The sequence below is a fragment of the Elephas maximus genome, chromosome 17 (genome assembly GCF_024166365.1).
Source record: "Elephas maximus indicus isolate mEleMax1 chromosome 17, mEleMax1 primary haplotype, whole genome shotgun sequence".
Taxonomy (NCBI): Eukaryota; Metazoa; Chordata; class Mammalia; order Proboscidea; family Elephantidae; genus Elephas; species Elephas maximus.
Window position 1 is genome coordinate 11,056,889 of NC_064835.1, and position 19,945 is coordinate 11,076,833.

Sequence of the window (19,945 nt, forward strand, 5' to 3'; positions counted from 1 at the left end):
ACCCAAAAACCCTACTCCCTATTGCCCTCTTGAGGATTAGGGCAGCACCTAGTGGAAAGTTAAACTAGGCCTTTTTGAGATGTTATATGGAAGCACCTTCCTAACTACAGATTTATTAGTAGACCCAGAGATTAATTATGCCCTTAAATATTTCATTAATTTAGGACAGGTCCAAGAGGCAATTAGAAATTACAGGAATCAGATAGAACCCGCTTCCTCGTCTCAACCAAAGGAAAGTTAAAAAACAAAACCTGGAGGTCTAGTCCTACTAAAAGTTTAGAAGGAAGCATCCCCTGAAGATCGGTTACAGGAAAAATGGAGCAGCCCATACCAAGTGGTCCTGGCCACCCCACAGCTGTGAAACTGCAGGGGGTGAGATCTTGGGTACCCTATTCTAGAATAAAACTTTATTGCCTCCAGGAACCCCAGACAGGGGCCAAGCCTGCTGAATATACCTGTGAACCACTTGAAGATCTGAAGCTTCTCTTCAAGAAGGCTGCCCTGGCTAACAGAAGAGTAATCCCAATGGCAGAGTGGCTACTACTTTGGGGGTTACTTTTGCCCTTGTTCTTCTTATCTTTTTTATTTTAATCTTTTCTTGCCAAATTCCCTTTTTGGGGTCTAGATATGTCCCTTGGTGTTAAAGCATGGGCTTAAGGCCTCTTCTCCTCTCAGCTGCAGCCCTCCTGAACTTTGCTGAAACTCACCTTAACACACTGATACAACTATCTGAAGCCATAGGGTATGGGCATAACGTGATTAACTGTTGGGTCTGCCATGAGAGACCAGTAGGGGCTGCCTCGCCAGGATTTTTATTTCACCCAATAATGAACCTCAGCCAGATTGTGCCTGTACCTGGGAATATCAACTCACACATTGCAGTACTATGCCTACGTTTCACCCCTCCACACCCTGTCTTTGGACACTCTCACATATGACAAAACCACAGGGGGAGGAGATGGCCAACAAAGTGAATGGATAGACCCTAGGTGGAACACCATTTCTTATTCTTGCAATCCCCGAACTGAAATGTTTATAGCACTTACACCCAAGGGCCAGGCTTCTGCTCTAATGGCACATGGACCTGAAACTCCTCCATTAAGGCTGTTTGGGTAAGATGCCACCATTCAGATCCTTTGTGCTTTAGGCCTTTCATGAACATTTCCCAGCTCCCCGATCCCCATCCAGTTCAAATTTTGATGTACTTTGCTCTTAAGAAACCCCAAAAGGACCAGGTCTCGTGAGTCCACAAATATACCAACTGGGGTGGAACTAAAACATGGAACCAGTCCTGCCTCAAAGGGGGCCCAACAAGCAATTTTAGCTGCTCTCCAAGGCAGGCTTTTAATGGCACCTGTGGCATACATACTTGCAAAGAGAGCTCTAGTTGGCGTGCAGATTCAAGAATTCAATATATCTGGGTAGATTCCCCCACAGGGATAGTCACAAGCCAGTCTACCTTAGAAGTAGGATTTAAGTGGGCAGAAGCCTCCTAGGGACCTGTTGGGGAAGATAAAACCTTCCCCTCCTGTGTAGAGGACTTTAGCTTACAAGACTGGGCAGATCGAGCAAACATCACTTTGCTCTGTGCTCCACCAGGAGTATGGTTTAGATGCCCTGGGATTCGTGGAGAATTTTGGGCCCTAAATTGCATAGATTGAAGTGCAGTCCAAGCTACTTGCTCCATAGGCAGGGTAGCCCCAGCTAAAGAAAGAACTCATGTCTATACTGAGCTGCAGCCCAATGAGTGGAACTGAAAAAATAGAGAGGCCATTACCCTGACTGCCATAGGTATTACAGCCCCACTAGCAGCCTTGGGAGGGCTGGCTGTGGGAATAGTTTACAATGCTCAAACTATCCAAAATACCTTAAAAATATTAGAAAAAGTAGCTTAAGATTCCAGACAAGGATTACGAGCACTGCAAACCTCCCTAGACTCATTAGCTAATATAGTCATGAATCACTGAATGGCACTTGACACCTTCTGGCCAAACAAGGCGGGGTGTACGCAACAGCAAACACCTCCTGCTGCATGTACATCAATTCCTCCAGGGAGGTAGAATTGAGAGCCCGAAATTTACTTGAGAAGGCCACATGGCTAAGAGAGACCAGAAAAAATTTGGCCAGTTCCGTTTGGAACCAGATCAAAAATTATCTACCCTCCTAGTCCTGGTTCCTCCCTTTGTTAGGCTTTCTGACTGTAATCCTGTTTTTCTTAATTTTCGGGCCCTGCATTTTCAAACTCCTCCTGTGATTCATTATGAAAAGACTCCAACAATTTCAGGTCAAACTTATGGTGTTACAGGCCATATCTAGCGAAGACCCATCTGTCTCTCACGGTAGGCTGAATCAGACATAGAGAGATTTCTACTCCTTTAGGCAGGCGAACAACCAAATGTCATCTTGAAGCAGTTACAGAAGAAGAGATCTCCATCCTCACTCTCTCCTAAAGACTTAAAAAAAAAAAATTTTTTTTTTTTTTTTTTTTATGAAATCTCTCAGAGGCGAATGAGACAGGATTAGGCTAGAGCAGGGCCACTTGGGCCCCTGGCACATAGGCTGGGAGAAGGTCAAACAGGACAGACTATAGAATAAACAGCCCGACCTACTGGCAGTGGTGCAACCATAACCTACCTCCTGGAGATTAGAACAGAACACACAGGCCCTGTGGGGTTAAATGTTCCAGCTGTGGGGTGAAATTAACTGAAATATTCTAGGATGTTGCAAATAAACTGTTGATGTAGCTCTTGCAGGTCTCCACAGGTGCAGAGCATGCACAAAAGAAGTAATAGCGACTGCTGTTTGACCTTCCCTGGCCCACTGGAGGGGCAATGTGACGAAGGGAACCAGTGCACTGGTGTCACATCCCAATGAGTCATGTCAAGGGGAGCCAAAGGGCTTCCATCCTGAAGAAATCCTGTGTGCGCACCCGCATTTACATAACTCAGTCCCTTCTCAAAAATCTCTGCCCTTTCCCTGAAAACGTCATGAATAAACACCAAGACCCCTAGTTGTTGAAACCCTTAAATACCTGGCTCTTAGGCAAATTAGGGAGACAGTCGCTCTGAAGGTTCTAGCCCTTACTGTCTCCTTTTGCTAGCTGCTGGCAAAATAAATTTGCTGGTGTGACTCCAGGCTGTCTCACTAGTCTTACTAGGTGGTGTGAATCTGGTTGGGTTCGACTGAGGTAGGGGTTTCGGTAAGAGCATGACATAGTTTATAAAGAAAATGTTGTATATTCTGCATTGGGGAGTAGCGTCTGGGATCTTAAAAGCTGTGAGCAGCCATCTAAGATACTCCACTGGTCTCACTCAGTTGGGAGCAAGGGAGAATTAAGAAAACTAAAGATACAAGGGAAAGATTAGTCCAAAGGACTAAGGGATCATCACTACCATGATTCCAGTGCAACTAGGAGGTGCCTGGCTACCACCACTGACTGCTCTGACAGGGATAACAACAGAGGGTCCCAGATAGAGCTGGAGAAAAATGTAGAAGAAAATTCTAACTCACACAAAAAAGACCAGGTTTACTAGAAACTTAGAGTATGGCCCCTGCACACCCTTTTAGCTCAATAATTAAGGCAATCCTGAGGTTCACCCCTTAGCCAAAGATTAGACAGGCCCATAAAGCAAAATGAGACCAGCCCAGGGGCAATGACTAGAAGGTAGGAAGGGGCAGGAAAACTGGTAATAGTGAACCTAAGATCGAGAAGGGAGAGTGTTGACATGTTGTGGGGCTGTTAACCAATGTCATAAAACAATATGTGTACTAGCTGTTTAATGAGAAGCTAGTTTGTTCTCTAAACCTTCATCTAAAAAAAAAGAAAACAGACTAATAACCCAATGTAAAAAATGGGCAAAGAATATGAACAGACACTTCACCACAGAAGACATTCAGGTGAGTAACAGACACAGGAGGGAATGCTCGAGATCAGTAGCCATCAGAGAAATACAAATCAAAACTGAAATGAGATACTATCTCACCCCGACATTACTGGCACTAATTTAAAAAAAAAAAAAAACAGAAAATAACAAATGTTGGAGAGGTTTTGGGGAGACTTCAACTCTTACGCACTGCTAGTAGGAATGTAAAATGGTACAACCACTATGGAAAATGATAGGGCACCTCACTAAAAGGCTATAAATAGAGATACTGTATGATCCAGAAGTTCTACTCCTAGGAATATATCCTAGAGAAATAAGAGCTGTCACATGACTATGCACACCCATGTTCATTGCAGCATTTTCACAATAACAAACAGATGAAAACAACCTAAATGCCCATCAATGGATGAGTGAACAAATTATGGTACATACACACAATGGAGTACTACCCAATGATAAAGAACAATGATGAATCCTCGAAACATTTCATAACATGGATGAATCTGGAGGGCATTAAGCTGACTGAAATAAGTCAATCACAAAAGGACAAATATTGTAGAAGACCACTATTATAAAAACTCAAGAAAAGGTTTACGTGCAGAAAAAAACAAACAAAACAATCTTTGATGGTTCTGAGGGAGGGGAGAGGTGGGGAGGGAAAAACACTGACTAGATAATAGATAAGTGGTAACTTTGGGGAAGGGTAAAACAGTACGCAATACTGGGGAAGTCAGTACAACTTGACCAAGGCAAAGACATAGAAGCTTCACAGATACATCCAAACTCTCTGAGGGACCAAGTTACTGGGCTGAGGGTGGGGACCATAGTCTCAGGGGACATCTAGCTCAATTGGCATAACATAGTTTATAAAGAAAATGTTTACATCTGACTGTGGTGAGAAGTGTCTGGGGTCTTAAAAGACTGCAAGCGGCCATGAAAGATACATCTATTGGTTCCATCTTGGCTGGAGCAATGGAGAATGAAGAAAACTGAAGACACAGGGAAAGATTAGTACAAAGGACTAATGGACAACAACTACCATAACCTCCAGCAAACTAAGCCCAGAACTACTAGATGGTACCCAGCTACCACCACAGACTACTCTGACAGGGATCACAATAGAGTGTCCTGGATAGAGAAGGAGAAGAATGTAGAACAAAATTCAAATTCACAAAAAAGACCAGATTTGCTGGTCTGACAGAGACTGGCGAACCCCCTGAGACTATGGCCTCTGACACCTTTTTAACCCAGTACTGAAGTCACTCCTGAGGTTCACCTTTCAGCTCTGGTGGCATAGTGGTTAAGAGCTACTGCTGCTAACCAAAAGGTCAGCAGTTCGAATCCACCAGGTGCTCCTTGGAAACCCTATGGGGCAGTTCTACTCTGTCCTTAGGGTTACTAGGCGTTGGAATCGACTCAGTGACAACAGGTTTGGTTTATAGAGTAAACAATAACACATTCGAGGAAAGTGCTTCGTAGTACAATCACATTGTTGTTGTTAGGTGCCGCCCAGTCGGTTCCGACTCATAGCAACCCTATGCACAACAGAACGAAACACTGCCCGGTCCTGCGCCATCCTCAAAATCGTTGTTATGCTTGAGCTCGTTGTTGCAGCCACTGTGTCAATCCACCTCGTTGAGGGTCCTCCTCTTTTCTGCGGACCCTGTACTCTGCCAAGCATTGTGTCCTTCTTCAGGGACTGATCCCTCCTGACAACATGTCCAAAGTATGTAAAACGCAGTCTCGCCATCCTTGCTTCTAAGGAGCATTCTGGCCACACTTCTTTCAAGACAGATTTGTTCGTTCTTTTGGCAGTCCATGGTGTATTCAATACTCTTCGCCAACACCACAATTCAAAAGCGTCAACTCTTCTTCGGTCTTCCTTATTCGTTGTCCAGCTTTCACATGCATGTGATGCCATCGAAAATACCATGGCTTGGGTCAGGCGCACCTTAGTCTTCAGGGTGACATCTTTGCTCTTCAACACTTTGAAGAGGTCCTTTGCAGCAGATTTACCCAATGCAATGTGTCCTTTGATTTCTTGACTGCTGCTTCCATGGCTGCTGATTGTGGATCCAAGTAAAATGAAATCCTTGACAACTTCAATCTTTTCTCCATTTATCACGATGTTACTCATTGGCCCAGTTGTGAGGATTTTTGTTTTCTTTATGTTGAGGTGTAATCCATACTGAAGGCTGTGGTCTTTGATCTTCATTAGTAAGTGCTTCAGGTCCTCTTCACTTTCAGCAATCAAGGTTGTGTCACCTGCATAACGCAGGTTGTTAATGAGTCTTCCTCCAATCCTGATGCCCCGTTCTTCTTCATATAGTCCAGCTTCTCGTATTATTTGTTCAGCACACAGATTAAATAGGTGTGGTGAAAGAATACAACCCTGACGCACACCTTTCCTGACTTTAAACCGATCAGTATCCTCTTGTTCTGTTCAATCACATGTACCAGACTAAATGCGCACACCAGCCCAAAAACAAAGACAGAGGGCAGGAAGGGACCGGAAAATTGGATGAATGGAAATGGGGAACCCAGGATGGAGAAGCGGAGAGTGTTGGTACATCTTGGGGTTGGCCACCAATGTCACAAAACAAATGAGAAATTAATTCGCTCTATAAACTTTCACCTAAAGCACACGCACACACACAAGAAAAACCTCACCATTTTAAAGCGTACAATTCAATGATTTTTAGTATATTTGGCAAGGTTGTGCAGCCGCCATCTGTTACCTAATTCTGGGACATTTTCATTCAAATCTTGTACCCATCAGCATTAATTCCCAGTCTCCACCCCCATCTCACCTCACTCCCACCTCTTGCAACCACTAATCTACTTTCTGTCTCTATGAATTTGTTTATTCTGGACATGTCATACAAATGGAATCATACAATAAGTGGCTATTTTGTGCCTGGCTTTTTTTACTCAGTATATTTCCAAAGTTCAGCCATGCTGTAGCATGTATCAGTACTTCATACCTTTTTGCGGCTGAATAATATTCCATTGTATGGATATGTCACTTTTTTTACCCAATTATCAGTTAATGGACATTTGGGGTTTTCCACTTTTGGGCTATATGATGCCATGAACATTAGTGTACAAATTTTTGTGTGGACATATGATGGAATTGCTGGATCACATGGTAACTCTGTTTAACTTTTTGAGGACCTGTTTTCCAAAGCAGCTACCCTATTTTATATTCCAACTAGCAATGTGTGGTGGTGTTGTTGTTAGGTGCTGTGGGGTTGATTCGAACTCAGACTGACCCTACATACAAGAGAAGGAAACACTGCCCAGTCCTGCTCCACCCTCACAATTGTTGCTATGTTTGAGTCCATTGTTGTAGCCACTGTGTCACTCCATATCATTCAGCACTGACCCTCTACTTTACCATACGGTCACTATGAGTCAGAATCAACTCGATGGCAATGGGTTTTGGTTTATTTTACCAAGCATGATGTCCTTCTCCAGGGACTGGTCCCTCCTGATAACATGTCCAAAGTACGTGAGACAAAGTCTTGCCATCTTTGCTCCTAAGGAGCATTCTGGCTGTACTTCTTCCAAGACAGATTTGTTTGTTCTTCTGGCAATCCATGGTACATTCAATATTCTTTGCCTACATAATAATTCAAAGCCATCATTGTAGGAGGATTTTAATTTCTCCATATCCTCCACAACACTTGCTATTGTCCATCTTTCTTAATGTAACCATTCTAGTAGGGGTGAAGTCATAGCTAGTTGTGGTTTTGATGTACATTTCACTAATGACTATAGATATGGAGCACCTTTTCATGTGCTTATTGGCCATTTGTATCTCTTCTTTGAAGAAATGTCTCTTCAAACCTTTTGCCCATTTTTAAATTGTGTTGTCTTTTTATTGTTGAGTTATAAGAATTCTTTATATATTTTGGATACTAGCGCCTTGTGCACATGGGTTATTTTGAATATTAAATTATATAGTGTCTATGAGAGCGGCTTTATAAAATGTTTCAGAGGTGACTCAAACTGAGGCGATAACAAACAGTGAAAAGACAGATGTATGCAAGTTCCACGTCTGCAGGCGAGCCGGGACGTAACCTGCGCGTGGGGCTTGCAGCCGGGTATCCTCAATTTCCCCACCCCACCAAGCCCCGCCCTCCGTCCTTTGACCCGCGCCGTTTCCGGTTGGAGACGTGGCTCGGGACCGCCATCTTGGCAAGAAGCGAAGCGGCGGCGGCTCCTGTCAGGGGGGCGGCAGGTCCGGAGCGGCCGGTGCTCCCCTTCCCCTAACCCCAGCCCTCTGCCCAGTGCAGCCGGAGCGTGGGTGCGCCCCACCACCGCCGTCACCATGGTAAGACCCAAGCCGGGCTCGAACTCTCGGGGTCTGGGCCTCACTCGCCCCCTCTCACTGCCGGCCGGGCTGGTACGGGGACCAGAGGAGCCGCGCCCCTAGGGCCTCGAGCCAGGCGCCCTCCTCGGGCTCGGGCAGCGGTGTGGCCTACCCCCGCTCTTGGCCTCCGGGAGGCCCGAGGGAGTTGACGCCAGTCCCTCTGTGGTCGCACCCTCCCCACACCCCAACCGGCTGGACTCTTCTCTAGACCCGGCAGCTCGGACGGGGCAGGGTCTTGGCTCTGCGAGGACCTTGTCGTCGATGTCCTCTGGGCTCTGCGCTGCGGACTTCGGCGCTACTGCCGGGTCGCTTCCGTGGACGCTTCGGCTCAGCAGCATAGGCCTCTCCTGAGGGGGCTTCTCTTCCTTCTGTGTTCAGCTTGTCTCTCATCCCTGGTGTTTGATAGGCCATTGATGTAGAAATACAAATGGGTTGGTGTTCAGGACTTTGGTTTGTCCGATTGGGGGAAATGGCATAGACCGGGGAGGAGTAACTTCTAACACTAATTTGTAGGATCCTGTGAGTCGGAATCGACTCGACGGCACTGGGTTGGGTTTGGTTTTTGGTTAGGGCTCCTGAAAACTTCGACCACTTTTATAGAACCTGCTTGTATCCATTTGTCTTTGTGACTGAGCGTACGCTGGGGAAATGTCAGTCAGTTACCGGAAGACAGGATTTCTGTCTTCAAGGCATTTATTGTTCAGGTGAAGAAAATATGTACGTGGCTTATGATTGATTAGATGTCTCACAGGACAAGGGGTAAAGGGCTGGGTGGGCCTTACGCTGAGACCTGTTACATAGCCTTTAGTTGCATTATCTTTGTGCTCTCATCCATTGTAGAGATGGAAAAAATTAATGCAGGTGAGAATAGGACAAAACACGACAATGTTGATTCCACTGAATCTTGCTTTATCACTACTGATTTGTGGACATTGATGAAGTAGAAGAAATTAGTCTGTTCCAAACAAGCTACTGAAGAATTTTTTAGGGCACCTTATGCCTTTCAGTCTTTTAAAGGGCGTTCTTTTTTTTTTTTTTTTAATTCTTTTTTTGCCAATAGATTAATAATTTGCTTTAAAGCATCTTCCTAACTCCTTGAGGATGGCAGTATAATTTGGTGCTATTCATAGTAAGTGCTATCAACAATTTTTTAGGTGAAAACCTGGGTGGTGTTGGGATTCATGCTTGGGTTTTAAACCACTGAAAGGTTTGATTCATAGAACTTTTGTGTTACACACAAAATATCCAAAAACTTTTTTTTTTTTTTTTTCAATTCTACTAGGAGGCTTAGTATCCAGACAGTGATTTTTAAACTCCTTTTCCTTTTACGCACTGGAAGTATTTGTAGTGCGTTTTAGAGCATATACTTTTAATAGCAAAGTTAAAGCCTTGTATTATATAAATCAAATATAGATAATCTGTATAAAAACCTTGCTTGTTAAAAGGTCATTGGAACTTAGTAGTTTTAATTCACCAATAACTGAGGAATGGTAAAGCCGTAGGTATTGAGCATACAATTTTGTACAGATTTTGTAAAAATACATTTTGTATACTCAATAAAGTATACATTTTATATGTTATTTTGACATATGTGTACATACATACAGTTGTGACCTGTTTAAATATTCATATATTTCTGAATTATTTGGGAATTGGCATGATTCAGATACCCACATATTTGTATATTCGGGAGAACAACTTAATCTCAGTCCATTCTGCTCTGTAGAGTCCTAAGACATTGGCATTATTTCTGTGCAGTGTCTTTGAATCCTCCTCCTTTATGACAGTAAAAATATCCAAATAGGGTAAAATTTTGTCCTTGTATTGTTAGGACTTCTTTGAACTAAAAGTTCTATCAAAACTTCTAAAAGTTGATTTTTTTTTCCTCAACATTTTATTATAAAATTTTCAAACATAAGAAAAGTTGAAAGGGCTTTACAGTGAACACCCATATGTCTGCCAGCTAGATTCTATAACCAGCATTTTACCCTCCTTGTTTTATCACACATTTAATCATCCCTCCATGCATCTTTTTTTCTGCATTTCAAAGTAAGGTGCAGATATCTGCACATAAAAGTTGGTTTTGAAAAATAAGTGTTTCTTTTGGCTTTAGTTGGAGCCTTGGTTAAGAGCTCAGCTGCTAACCAAAAAGCCAGCAGTTCAAGTCCACCAGCTCCTCCTTGGAAATTCTGCTCCAGTCGACTCAGCGGCAGTGGGTTTGGTTTGGTTTTTGGTTTGGGCCTTAGTTACTGAAGTATATGCAGAATGCCCTAGACTACACAGTCTGAGTATATAGGTGAACAAATGCAAAAGCAGGTGGCTTATGATGGCTGTTAGAAAATGAAATAATGGGATCTTTTGATTGGATCTTTTTTCTAGTTTTTTGCAAATTAGTGAGAAAATATTCTTAACATTAGATAATGTTATAATCAGTTCTTTTTCTTAATAAACTTACATTTGAACGCATAAAGTTGTTATTTAAGTCTTTAATGGTAGCAAGCCATCTGTGAAATCTTTGCTTATCTACAGAGTGTTGTTCTTTTCTTATTTGCTCAGAATAGGCAGTGAGTAAACTTACTAGTAAACTTACTCATTAGGACCCTAGTGTTCCTAAAACCACTTATGGTGGTGGTTGCATTAAATAGAAATGATAGTAGATTCAGTTCCAAAAAGTCATTAGTTATTGGAAAGCTAGATTTGGGCCTTGCATAGCTAATCTAACGGTGCCCTGGTGGTGTAATGGTTAAGCACTTGGCTGCTAACCAAAAGGTGGGCAGTTGAAACCCACCAACGGCTGCGAGAGAAAATCCTGGCTATCTGCTCCTGTCAAGATTACAGCCAATCAGCCTGGTGCTAGGCTCTGCCAAGGAACACAACAGAGAGTCCCTGACTGAGGTGGAGAAGTGTGGAACAGAACTCAACTCACATAAAAAGACTAGACTTACGGTCTGACTGAGACTGGAGGAACCCCCAAGGCCATGGCCCTCGGAAACTATTAACCTGGAACTAAAACCATTCCCGAAGCCCACTCTTCAGACAAGGATTACACTGGACTATAAAACATAAATAATACTCGTGAAGAGTGTGCTGCTTAGTTCAACCAGATACAGGAGACCAAATAGGTGGCTCCACGCCAGAGGCAGGATGAGAAGGCAGGAAGGGACAGGAACTGACTGGATGGACACAGGAAACCCTGGGTGGAAAGGAGAGTATTGTAGGGATTGCAGCTAGTGTCACATGACAATATGTGTATAAAAAGTATAAGGGATGAACTTGAGCTGTAAAGTTTCGCCTAAAGTACAATTAAAAAAAAAAGATACAGCCAAGAAAATCCCGTTGCACTGTACTCTGTCACATGGAGTCACTATGAGTTGAATCAACTCAGTGGCACCCAACAACAACAAATGGGTAATCTGCACCTGCTGGGGGGAGAAACTGAAGTCTTGCATAGTAATAACCACGACCGTCTGGTCGGTTTGAACTGCTGACCTTTCGGTTAGCAGCCAAGTGCTTAACCCACTGTGCCACCAAGGCTCCTTTGCACAATAATAACAGATCCCAATTAAGCAATTATTATTTTTTGCCTTCTTCATAAACAGTACAGCAGCTGTACAGCTGTTCTTTATGTATCTTTTTTTAACTTGTTATTTGAAGGAATAGCAAGAATGAAAAAGATTTTCTTGAATTTACATTGATTTGCCATCTGCTTGTGGTGGTGCAGTGGTTAAGAACTCTGCTGCAAACCAAAAGGTCGGCAGTTCGAATCCACCAGCTGCTCCTTGGAAACCCTATGGAGCAGTTCTACTCTCTCCTATAGGATGGCTATGAGTCGGAATTGACTCAACAGCAGTGGGTTTGATATGTCTTCAAATACATGTCTTTTTCACTGCACAAAACTGACAGTGACGTTGTCTTCTTATTTTTACTTTGGTTTCAAAATAAATGAAACATATTTGGGCTTTTTAGAGCAGAAAAAAGCATCCTGCCTAAGATTCAAGCCTTGCCTTTCTTTATTCACTCTTGTTTATTCTCTACAGTGGCTTTTGTTTTAGAACAGAAGCTTGTGGTAGGCTTAAAATCCTCCTGAATAAAATTTTTTTCAGGTTTTATATTTTGTGGACTAAATTTTATTATAATCTTTTCTTTGATTTTATCTGTAGTCACTTCGTGTAAGTAGAGAAAACAAAATAGTTGTCTGTGATAATTGTAGAAACTAACCTTAATATCACAATGAATCCTATATATATCTATCATCACCGTGAAGGAGAAAGTGACTGCTTCATTCTGAAAGTGAAGAATGCTGAAGTTTTTAGAGGTTCAAGGAAGACCTTGATGATGTTCTCTTTAGTAATTCATGCATATTTATGGTGAATTATCACCTGTCGTTCCTGAACTTCAGTTACTATTGGGAATGAAGGGAATGTGACAGCACACTTCTCTCTCTCTCTCTCTCACACAGACACAGATACACACAATATGCTTTGGTTATGCAGTTTGGCTTCTAAACCAAAACCTGTTGTGCCGTTAAGTTGATCCCGACTCAGAGTAGCACTGCCCCATAGGGTTTTCAAGGCTGTAAATCTTTACGGAAGCAGACTGCCACATCTTGTCTTCCGTGGAGCAGCTGTTGGGCTCAAACCATCGACCTTTCAGTTAGCAGCTGAGCGGCTTAACCACTGTGCCACCAGGACTCCTTAATTTGCCTTCTAGCAGCTTAATATTCATATAAAAATATGGTACCAAAGTTACAACTGGAGCAATAGGCCTGAAATGGAGCTGTTAATGTAGTTTTTATTGCTGTACAGTTTTCAGATGTTTTGAAATACAGAATCTTAAGGATTCAAGGGTACTTTCAGTTTTATATAAACTGATCTGTTTTAGGGTTTGGTTTTTTTTTTGTGCTTTAGATGCTGGTTTACAGAGCAAACTAGCCTCTCATTAGACAAAAAACAGTGTTTTGTGATCTTGGTTGCCAACCCACATGCCAACACTCTCCCCTTCTCCACCTTAGGTTCCCCATTATCAACTTCCCTGTCCCTTCTGCCTTCTCATCCGTCCTTGCTCTTGGGCTGGTGTGTCCATTTAGTCTTGTTTTGTTTTATGGGCCTATCTGATCTTTGGCTGAGGGGTGAACGTCAGGGGTGAACTTCAGGAGTGACGTCATTACTGGCTAAAAGGGTGTTGGGGGGCATACCCTCGAGGTTTCTCCAGTCTCTGTAAGACCAGTAGGTCTTTTTTTTTTCTTCTGTGAGTTAGAATTTTGTTCTACATTTTTCTCCAGCCCTGTCCGGAATCCTCTACTGTGATGCCTGTCAGAGCAGTCAGTGGGGGTAAAGAAAAAAAAAAAAAAAAAAAAACCCCAGTGCCATCGAGTAAATTCCGACTCATAGCGACCCTGTAGGACAGAGTAGAACTGCCCCATAGAGTTTCCGAGGAGCGCCTTGTGGATCACTATTTAGTTGTGTTGGATGTTTTAGGGATATTTTAAAAAACAACTGAGTGATTTACCAAAGGTCGCATAATTAATGGCAGAGTCAGGACAGAAACCTGATTCTTCAGATTTCTTTACCCAAGGAACTTTTGGATCTATGTAGTTAGATCTGGGTAGGAAAAGGTAGTTATTTAATCAAAAAACAAAAAATAGTATGCTCAAACCATGGTAAGTATTAATTAAGAGAAAAGTTGTTTGATGAAGTTCAACTTCATGGGGGAATTTTTTTTAACAGTGCTGGAGAGATCATCTAGCTTCTAGGCCCTGAATTTTCACACCTATAAAACAATCAAGGGCTCTGAAAGTTCCTTTCAGGTCTGAAAGTGTTCCTTCCGAAAAATGTAAAATAAAAAAAAATAAACAGCTTTATAAAGAATCATATGTCAGATCAAGTTACAGGAGGGAAATCCACATTAACTTACTTTTAGTGTATATAATACTTCATTTTTAAAAAATATTTTATTGTGCTTTAGGTGAAGGTTTGCAGAGCAGATTAGTTCCCATTCAGTAATTCACATACAAACTGTTCCATGACATTGGTTGCAATCCCCAAGTGTCAGCGCTCTCTCCGTTGCCACCCTGAGTTCCCTGTTTCTACTCCTCTGGTTTCCTGCCTTCTCTTTGATTTTGTACTGTTGTTGCCCTTTTGGTCTCGTATAAATGATTGTTCTCAGGGGCACATTCCTCACAAGTGTTATTGTTTATTTCTTTGGGTGAAAGGTTATCTCTAAGAGTGGCTTCAGTTCCAAGTTAGAGGGGTATCTAAGGGCCATAGTCCTGGGGGTTCCTCCGGTCTCTATTGGACTAGTAAGTCAGGTCTTTTTTATGAATTTGGATTTTGTTCTACATTTTTTACCCAGTCTAACCGGGACCTTCTGTTGTGATCCCATCAAAGCGGTTGGTAGTGGTAGCGTGGCACCATCTAGTTCTTCTGGTCTCAGGCTAGTGGAGGCTGTGGTTCCTGTGGTCCATTAGTCCTTTGGACTAATTGCTTTCTTGAACTTTTGGTTTTCTTCACTCTCCTTTGCTCCAGGCAGAAAGAGACCAATAGTTGTATCTTAGATGGCTGTTCACAAACTTTTAAGACCGCAGACGGAACATTGGCTTTATGAACTATATTATGCCAATTGACCGAGATGTCCCCTGAGACTGTGGTCCTTAGTCTTCAAGCCCAGTAACTCAGTCCTGCGAGGTGTTTGGTTATGTCTAGGAAGTTTCCATGACTGTGCCCCCATAGCCAAACCTGTATGTGTGTGTGGATGTACTCCTATATGCCCTCCCACACCTTGCAGGATTATATATGTTACAGTATTTACCTTAGCTGGCATTTTATTCTTGTGTCTTCCCTTGCCTTGGTCATGTGCCGACTTGCCCCTTATTGTGTCTTGCCTTTCCTTCACCAGAGTTAACATGCATCTACTGTCTAGTTAGTGTTTTCCCTCCCATCCCTGGTAACCGTCAGATAATGTTTCTTTCTGTGTGTAAATCTTTTCTTGACTTTTTTATAATAGTCATCTCATAATATTTGTCCTTTTGTGATTGATTTATTTCACTCAGCATAATGTCCTGCAGGTTCATCCATGTTATGAGTTGTTTCACGAATTCATTATTCTTTATCGTTGTATAGTATTCCATCATGTGTATGTACCACAGTTTGTTTATCCATTAATCTGTTGATGGGGATTTAGGTTGTTTCCATCTTTATGTGGCAGTGAACATAGGTGTGCATTTATCTATTTGCATCACAGCTCTTTATTTCTCCAGGATATATACATTGGAGTAGAACTGCTAGATCATATGGTATTTGTAGCCTTTTAAAGAAGCACCATACCATTTCCATAGTGGGTGTACCATTTTACATTCCCACCAGCAGTGTATAAGAGTTCCAGTCTCCCCGCAATCTCGCCAGCATTCGTTGTTTTCTGTTTTTTGATCAGTGCCATTCTTGTCAGGGTAAGGTGGTATCTCATTATAATTTTGATTGTTCTTTCTCTATTGGCTAATGATCGCAGGCATCTCTTCACATGTTTGTTAGCCATCTGAATGTCTTCTTTGGTGAAGCGTCTGTTCATGTCCTCTGGCCATTTTTTAATTGCATCGTGTCTTTATGTTGAGGAATTGAAGTTTTCTATAAATTTTAGAGGTTAGACCTTCGTCAGATATGTGGTAGCCAAAATTTTTTTCCTTTTTACTCTTTTGGTGAAGTCTTTTGATAAGTGTAAGCATTTAATTTTTAGGAGATTCCAGTTATCTAGTTTATTTTCTGCTGTTTGTATATTTTTTGTTATGTTTGATATTCTTCTTATGCCATATATTACAGCATCTAGCGTTGTCCCTATTTTTTCTTCCATGATCTTTATAGTTTTTGGTTTTACATTTAGGTCTCTGATCGATTTTGAGTTAAGTTTTTGTATATGATGTGAGATGTGGATCTTTTTTCATTTTTGTGCAAATGGACATCCAGTTTTGCCAGCACCATTTGTTAAAGAGAGTATCTCTTTCCCATTTAGTGAACTTCATTTGTCCAAGATCAGCTGTCCATAGGAGGGTGGATTTACTTCTGGGTTCTCAGTCCTGTTCCATTGGTCTGTGAGTCTGTGCTTGTTGGTGTATATGGTATTTTAATTGGTGAACATTTGTAAACAGATGTGAAGAGAAGCTTTATTATTTTCAGTCATTTGAGGATACAAATGTTAACTTTAGAGCAGAATAAATACATCTTGTTTAAAGGCGACCAGACCTTCCAACCATGTTAATATCTCTAACACAGGGAATAGAAACTTGTATCAGCTGTGTGGATCTGGATCTTGTGATTGTGGTATCTTTTGGGTCTGGTGGCACAGTGGTTAAGTACTCAGCTGCTAACCAAAAGATCAGTGGTTTGAACCCACCAGCCACTCCGTGGGAGAAAAATGTGTCAATCTGCTTCCATAAAGATTATATCCTTGGAAACTCTGTGGGGCAGTTCTAGTCTGTTCCATAGGGTTGCTATGAGTCTGAATCAACTAGACGGCAGTAGGTTTGGTTTTTTGGTTTTGGTGTTTTGAGGTTTAGAGCCAGACTTAGAGACAAAGGCATAAACAAGGCCTGACCTCTTAAACTACCAGGAACCAGTCGTCTCTAACTCATGCCGATCCCATGTGTGTCAGAGTAGAACTGTACTCCACAGGGTTTTCAGTGGCTGATTTTTTAGAAGTAGATCGCCGTGCCTGTCTTCTGAGGGACCTCTGGGTGGGTTTGAACCTCCAGCCTTCCTATTAGCCGAGCAAATTAACCATTTGTACCACCCAGGACCTTTTAAACTACCAGCCCCCTAATTCATGAACATTTAATTTACAAATAACCCGTTTGTATACATATAGTTGCCGCTGCTCCGCTCTTTCTAGATTACCATTGCTTTTGAATCTCCTGTCTATTTCTCATGCTCAGCCTGAGACCCTTTGAACCCGTAGCATCTTGATTGCTCCTTTTTCTCCCATCTTACCTTATCTTTATTTAGTTGGGACTTATTTTATTCCTTCAAAATCTCGTAAAATTCTAAGTGGGGGCATAAATTCCTAGGGCTGTGGTTCTCAACCTTTTTTTTGTGGGGGGGAACTCTATAGGGATCACATTTATAATATGCTCCCATTTATTAGTAATCTTTTTCACTCATAAAGTGATTCTCTGTGAGCCATTTGTGAATTAATTGCTCTAGGGGTTCTATGAATTCCTTGAAATCATATGGAAAATTTTATCGGGAGAGAATCCTTACATGATTATCAAAATATTGGCAAACTTATAAATGCATTTCTTGGCAACTTTATTAGTAATAATGGTGCTGTTTTACATTTTAAATATATGTGGTATAAGTTACATGGTGCTGAGGCCCTGGATAAGTAAAGCATTACTGAGGAAGAATAAAGTGGGAGGCCTCACACTACCTGATTTTAGAACCTATTATACTGCCACGGTAGTCAAAACAGCCTGGTACTGGTACAAAAACAGATACGTAGACCAATGGAACAGAATTGAGAATCCAGACATAAATCCGTCCACATGTGCGCAGCTGGTATTTGACAAAGGCCCAAAGTTCATTAAATGGGGAAAAGACAGTCTGTTTAACAAATGGTGCTGGCATAACTGGATATCCATCTGCAAAAAAAACGAAACAAGACCCATATCTCACACCATGTACAAAAACTAACTCAAAATGGATTAAAGGCCTTAATATAAAATCTAAGATGATAAAGATCATGGAAGAAAAAATAGGGACAACGCCAGGAGCCCAAATAATGGCATAAGGAGAATACAAAACATTTCTGGCAATGTACAGACACCAGAAGAGAAACTAGATAACTGGGAGCTCCTAAAAATCAAACACTTACGCTCATCCAAAGAATTCACCAAAAGAGTAAAAAGACAACCTACAGACTGGGGAAAAAATTTTGGCTATGACATATCTGATCAGCGTCTAATCTTTAAAATCTACAAGATACTGCAGAACTGCAACAACAGAAAGACAAATGACCCAATTAAAAAATGGGCAAAGGATAGGAACAGGCACTTCACCAAAGAAGACATTCAGGTGGCTAACAGATACACGAGGAAGTGCTCATGATCGTTAACCGTTAGAGAAATGCAAATCAAAACTACAACAAGGCTAGCATTAATCGAAAAAACAAAATAATAAATGTTGGAGAGGTTGTGGAGAGACTGGAGCACTTATACAGCACTGGTGGGGAATGTAAAATGGTACAACCGCTTTGGAAATCGATTTGGCACTTCCTTAAAAAGCAAGAAATAGAAGTACCATACGATCCAGCAATCCCACTCCTTGGAATATATCCTAGAGAAATAAGAGCCCTCACACAAATAGATATATGCACACCCATGTTCATTGCAGCACTGTTCACAATAGCAAAAAGGTGGAAACAACCTAGGTGCCCGTCGCTGGATGAATGGATAAATAAATTAGAGTATATTCACACAGTGGAATACTACGCAGCGATAAGGAACAGTGATGAATCCGCAGAACATCTCACAACATGATTGAATCTGGAAGGCATTATACTGAGTGAAATTAGTTAGCTACAAAAGGACAAATATTGTATGAGACCACCACTATTACAAGAACTCAAGAAAAGGTATAAACACAGGAGGAAACATTCTTTGATGGTTACGAGGGTAGAGAAAGGAGGGAAGGAGAGGGGAATTCACTAACTAGATAGTAGACAATAATTATCTTAGGTGAAGGGAAGGACAACACACAATACAGGGGAAGTCAGCACAACTGTACTAAACCGAAAGCTAAGAAGTTTCCTGAACACAACAAAACACTTCGAGGGACAGAATAGCAGCGACAGGGATCTGGGGACCATGGTTTTGGGGGACATCTAGGTCAGTTGGCATAACAAAGTTTATTAAAAAAAGGTTCTGCTTCCAACTTTGGCATTTGGGGTCTTAAGAGCTTGCGAACGGCCATCTAAGGATCAGTCAGTTGGTCCCAGTCCAGCTGGAGCAAAGGAGAATGAAGAACACCAAAGACACAAGGAAAATATTAGCCCAAGAGACAAAAGGGCCACATAAATCAGAGACTCCATCAGCCTGAGACCAGAAGTGGTCTCAGAAGGTGGTGCCCGACTGCCACCAGTGACTGCCCTGACAGGGAAAACAGAGAGTCCCTGATGGAGCAGGAGAAAAGTGTGGTGCAGAACTCAAATTCAGGTAAAAAGATCAGACTTAATTGTCTGACAGAGACTAGAGGAACTCCTGAAGACATGGCCCCAGACTCTGTTAACCCAGAACTAAAACCATTTCTGAAGCCACCTCTTCAGGCAAAGATAGTACTCGTGAAGAGTGTGCTTCTTAAAGTAGATACATGAGACTAAATGGGCAGCTCCTGTCCAGAGGCAGGATGAGAAGACAGAAAGGGATAGGAGCTGGCTGAATGGACATGGGAAAGCCGGGGTGGAAAGAGGGAGCGTGCTGTCACATTATAGGGATTGAGACTAGGGTCCCATAACAATATATGTATACATTTTTGTATGAGAAATTAAGTTGAGCTGTAAACTTTCCCCTAAAGCACAATAAAAAAAAAAAAAAGTTGTATAGTGCTTTGACTTACCATTTCATTATACTCACTTGGCCTTCATAACAGCTTTGTGAGGTAGTCAGATTATGCTCCTTTTTATAGAAGATACTGAAGCAAAACGA

The 19,945-nt window shown here is 41.9% G+C and overlaps 1 protein-coding gene across 1 annotated transcript in view; it reads left to right on the forward strand.

Annotated features, from left to right (window-relative positions):
- Positions 1–8,052: 8,052 nt before the first annotated feature.
- Positions 8,053–19,945, forward strand: part of ARCN1 (archain 1) — a 29,404-nt gene continuing 17,511 nt past the window's right edge. Inside the window, exon 1 of the mRNA XM_049856785.1 lies at positions 8,053–8,220. Within this exon, the coding sequence (XP_049712742.1) occupies positions 8,218–8,220 (3 nt within the window). The 5' untranslated portion in view covers positions 8,053–8,217. The remainder of the gene's footprint in view (positions 8,221–19,945) is intronic.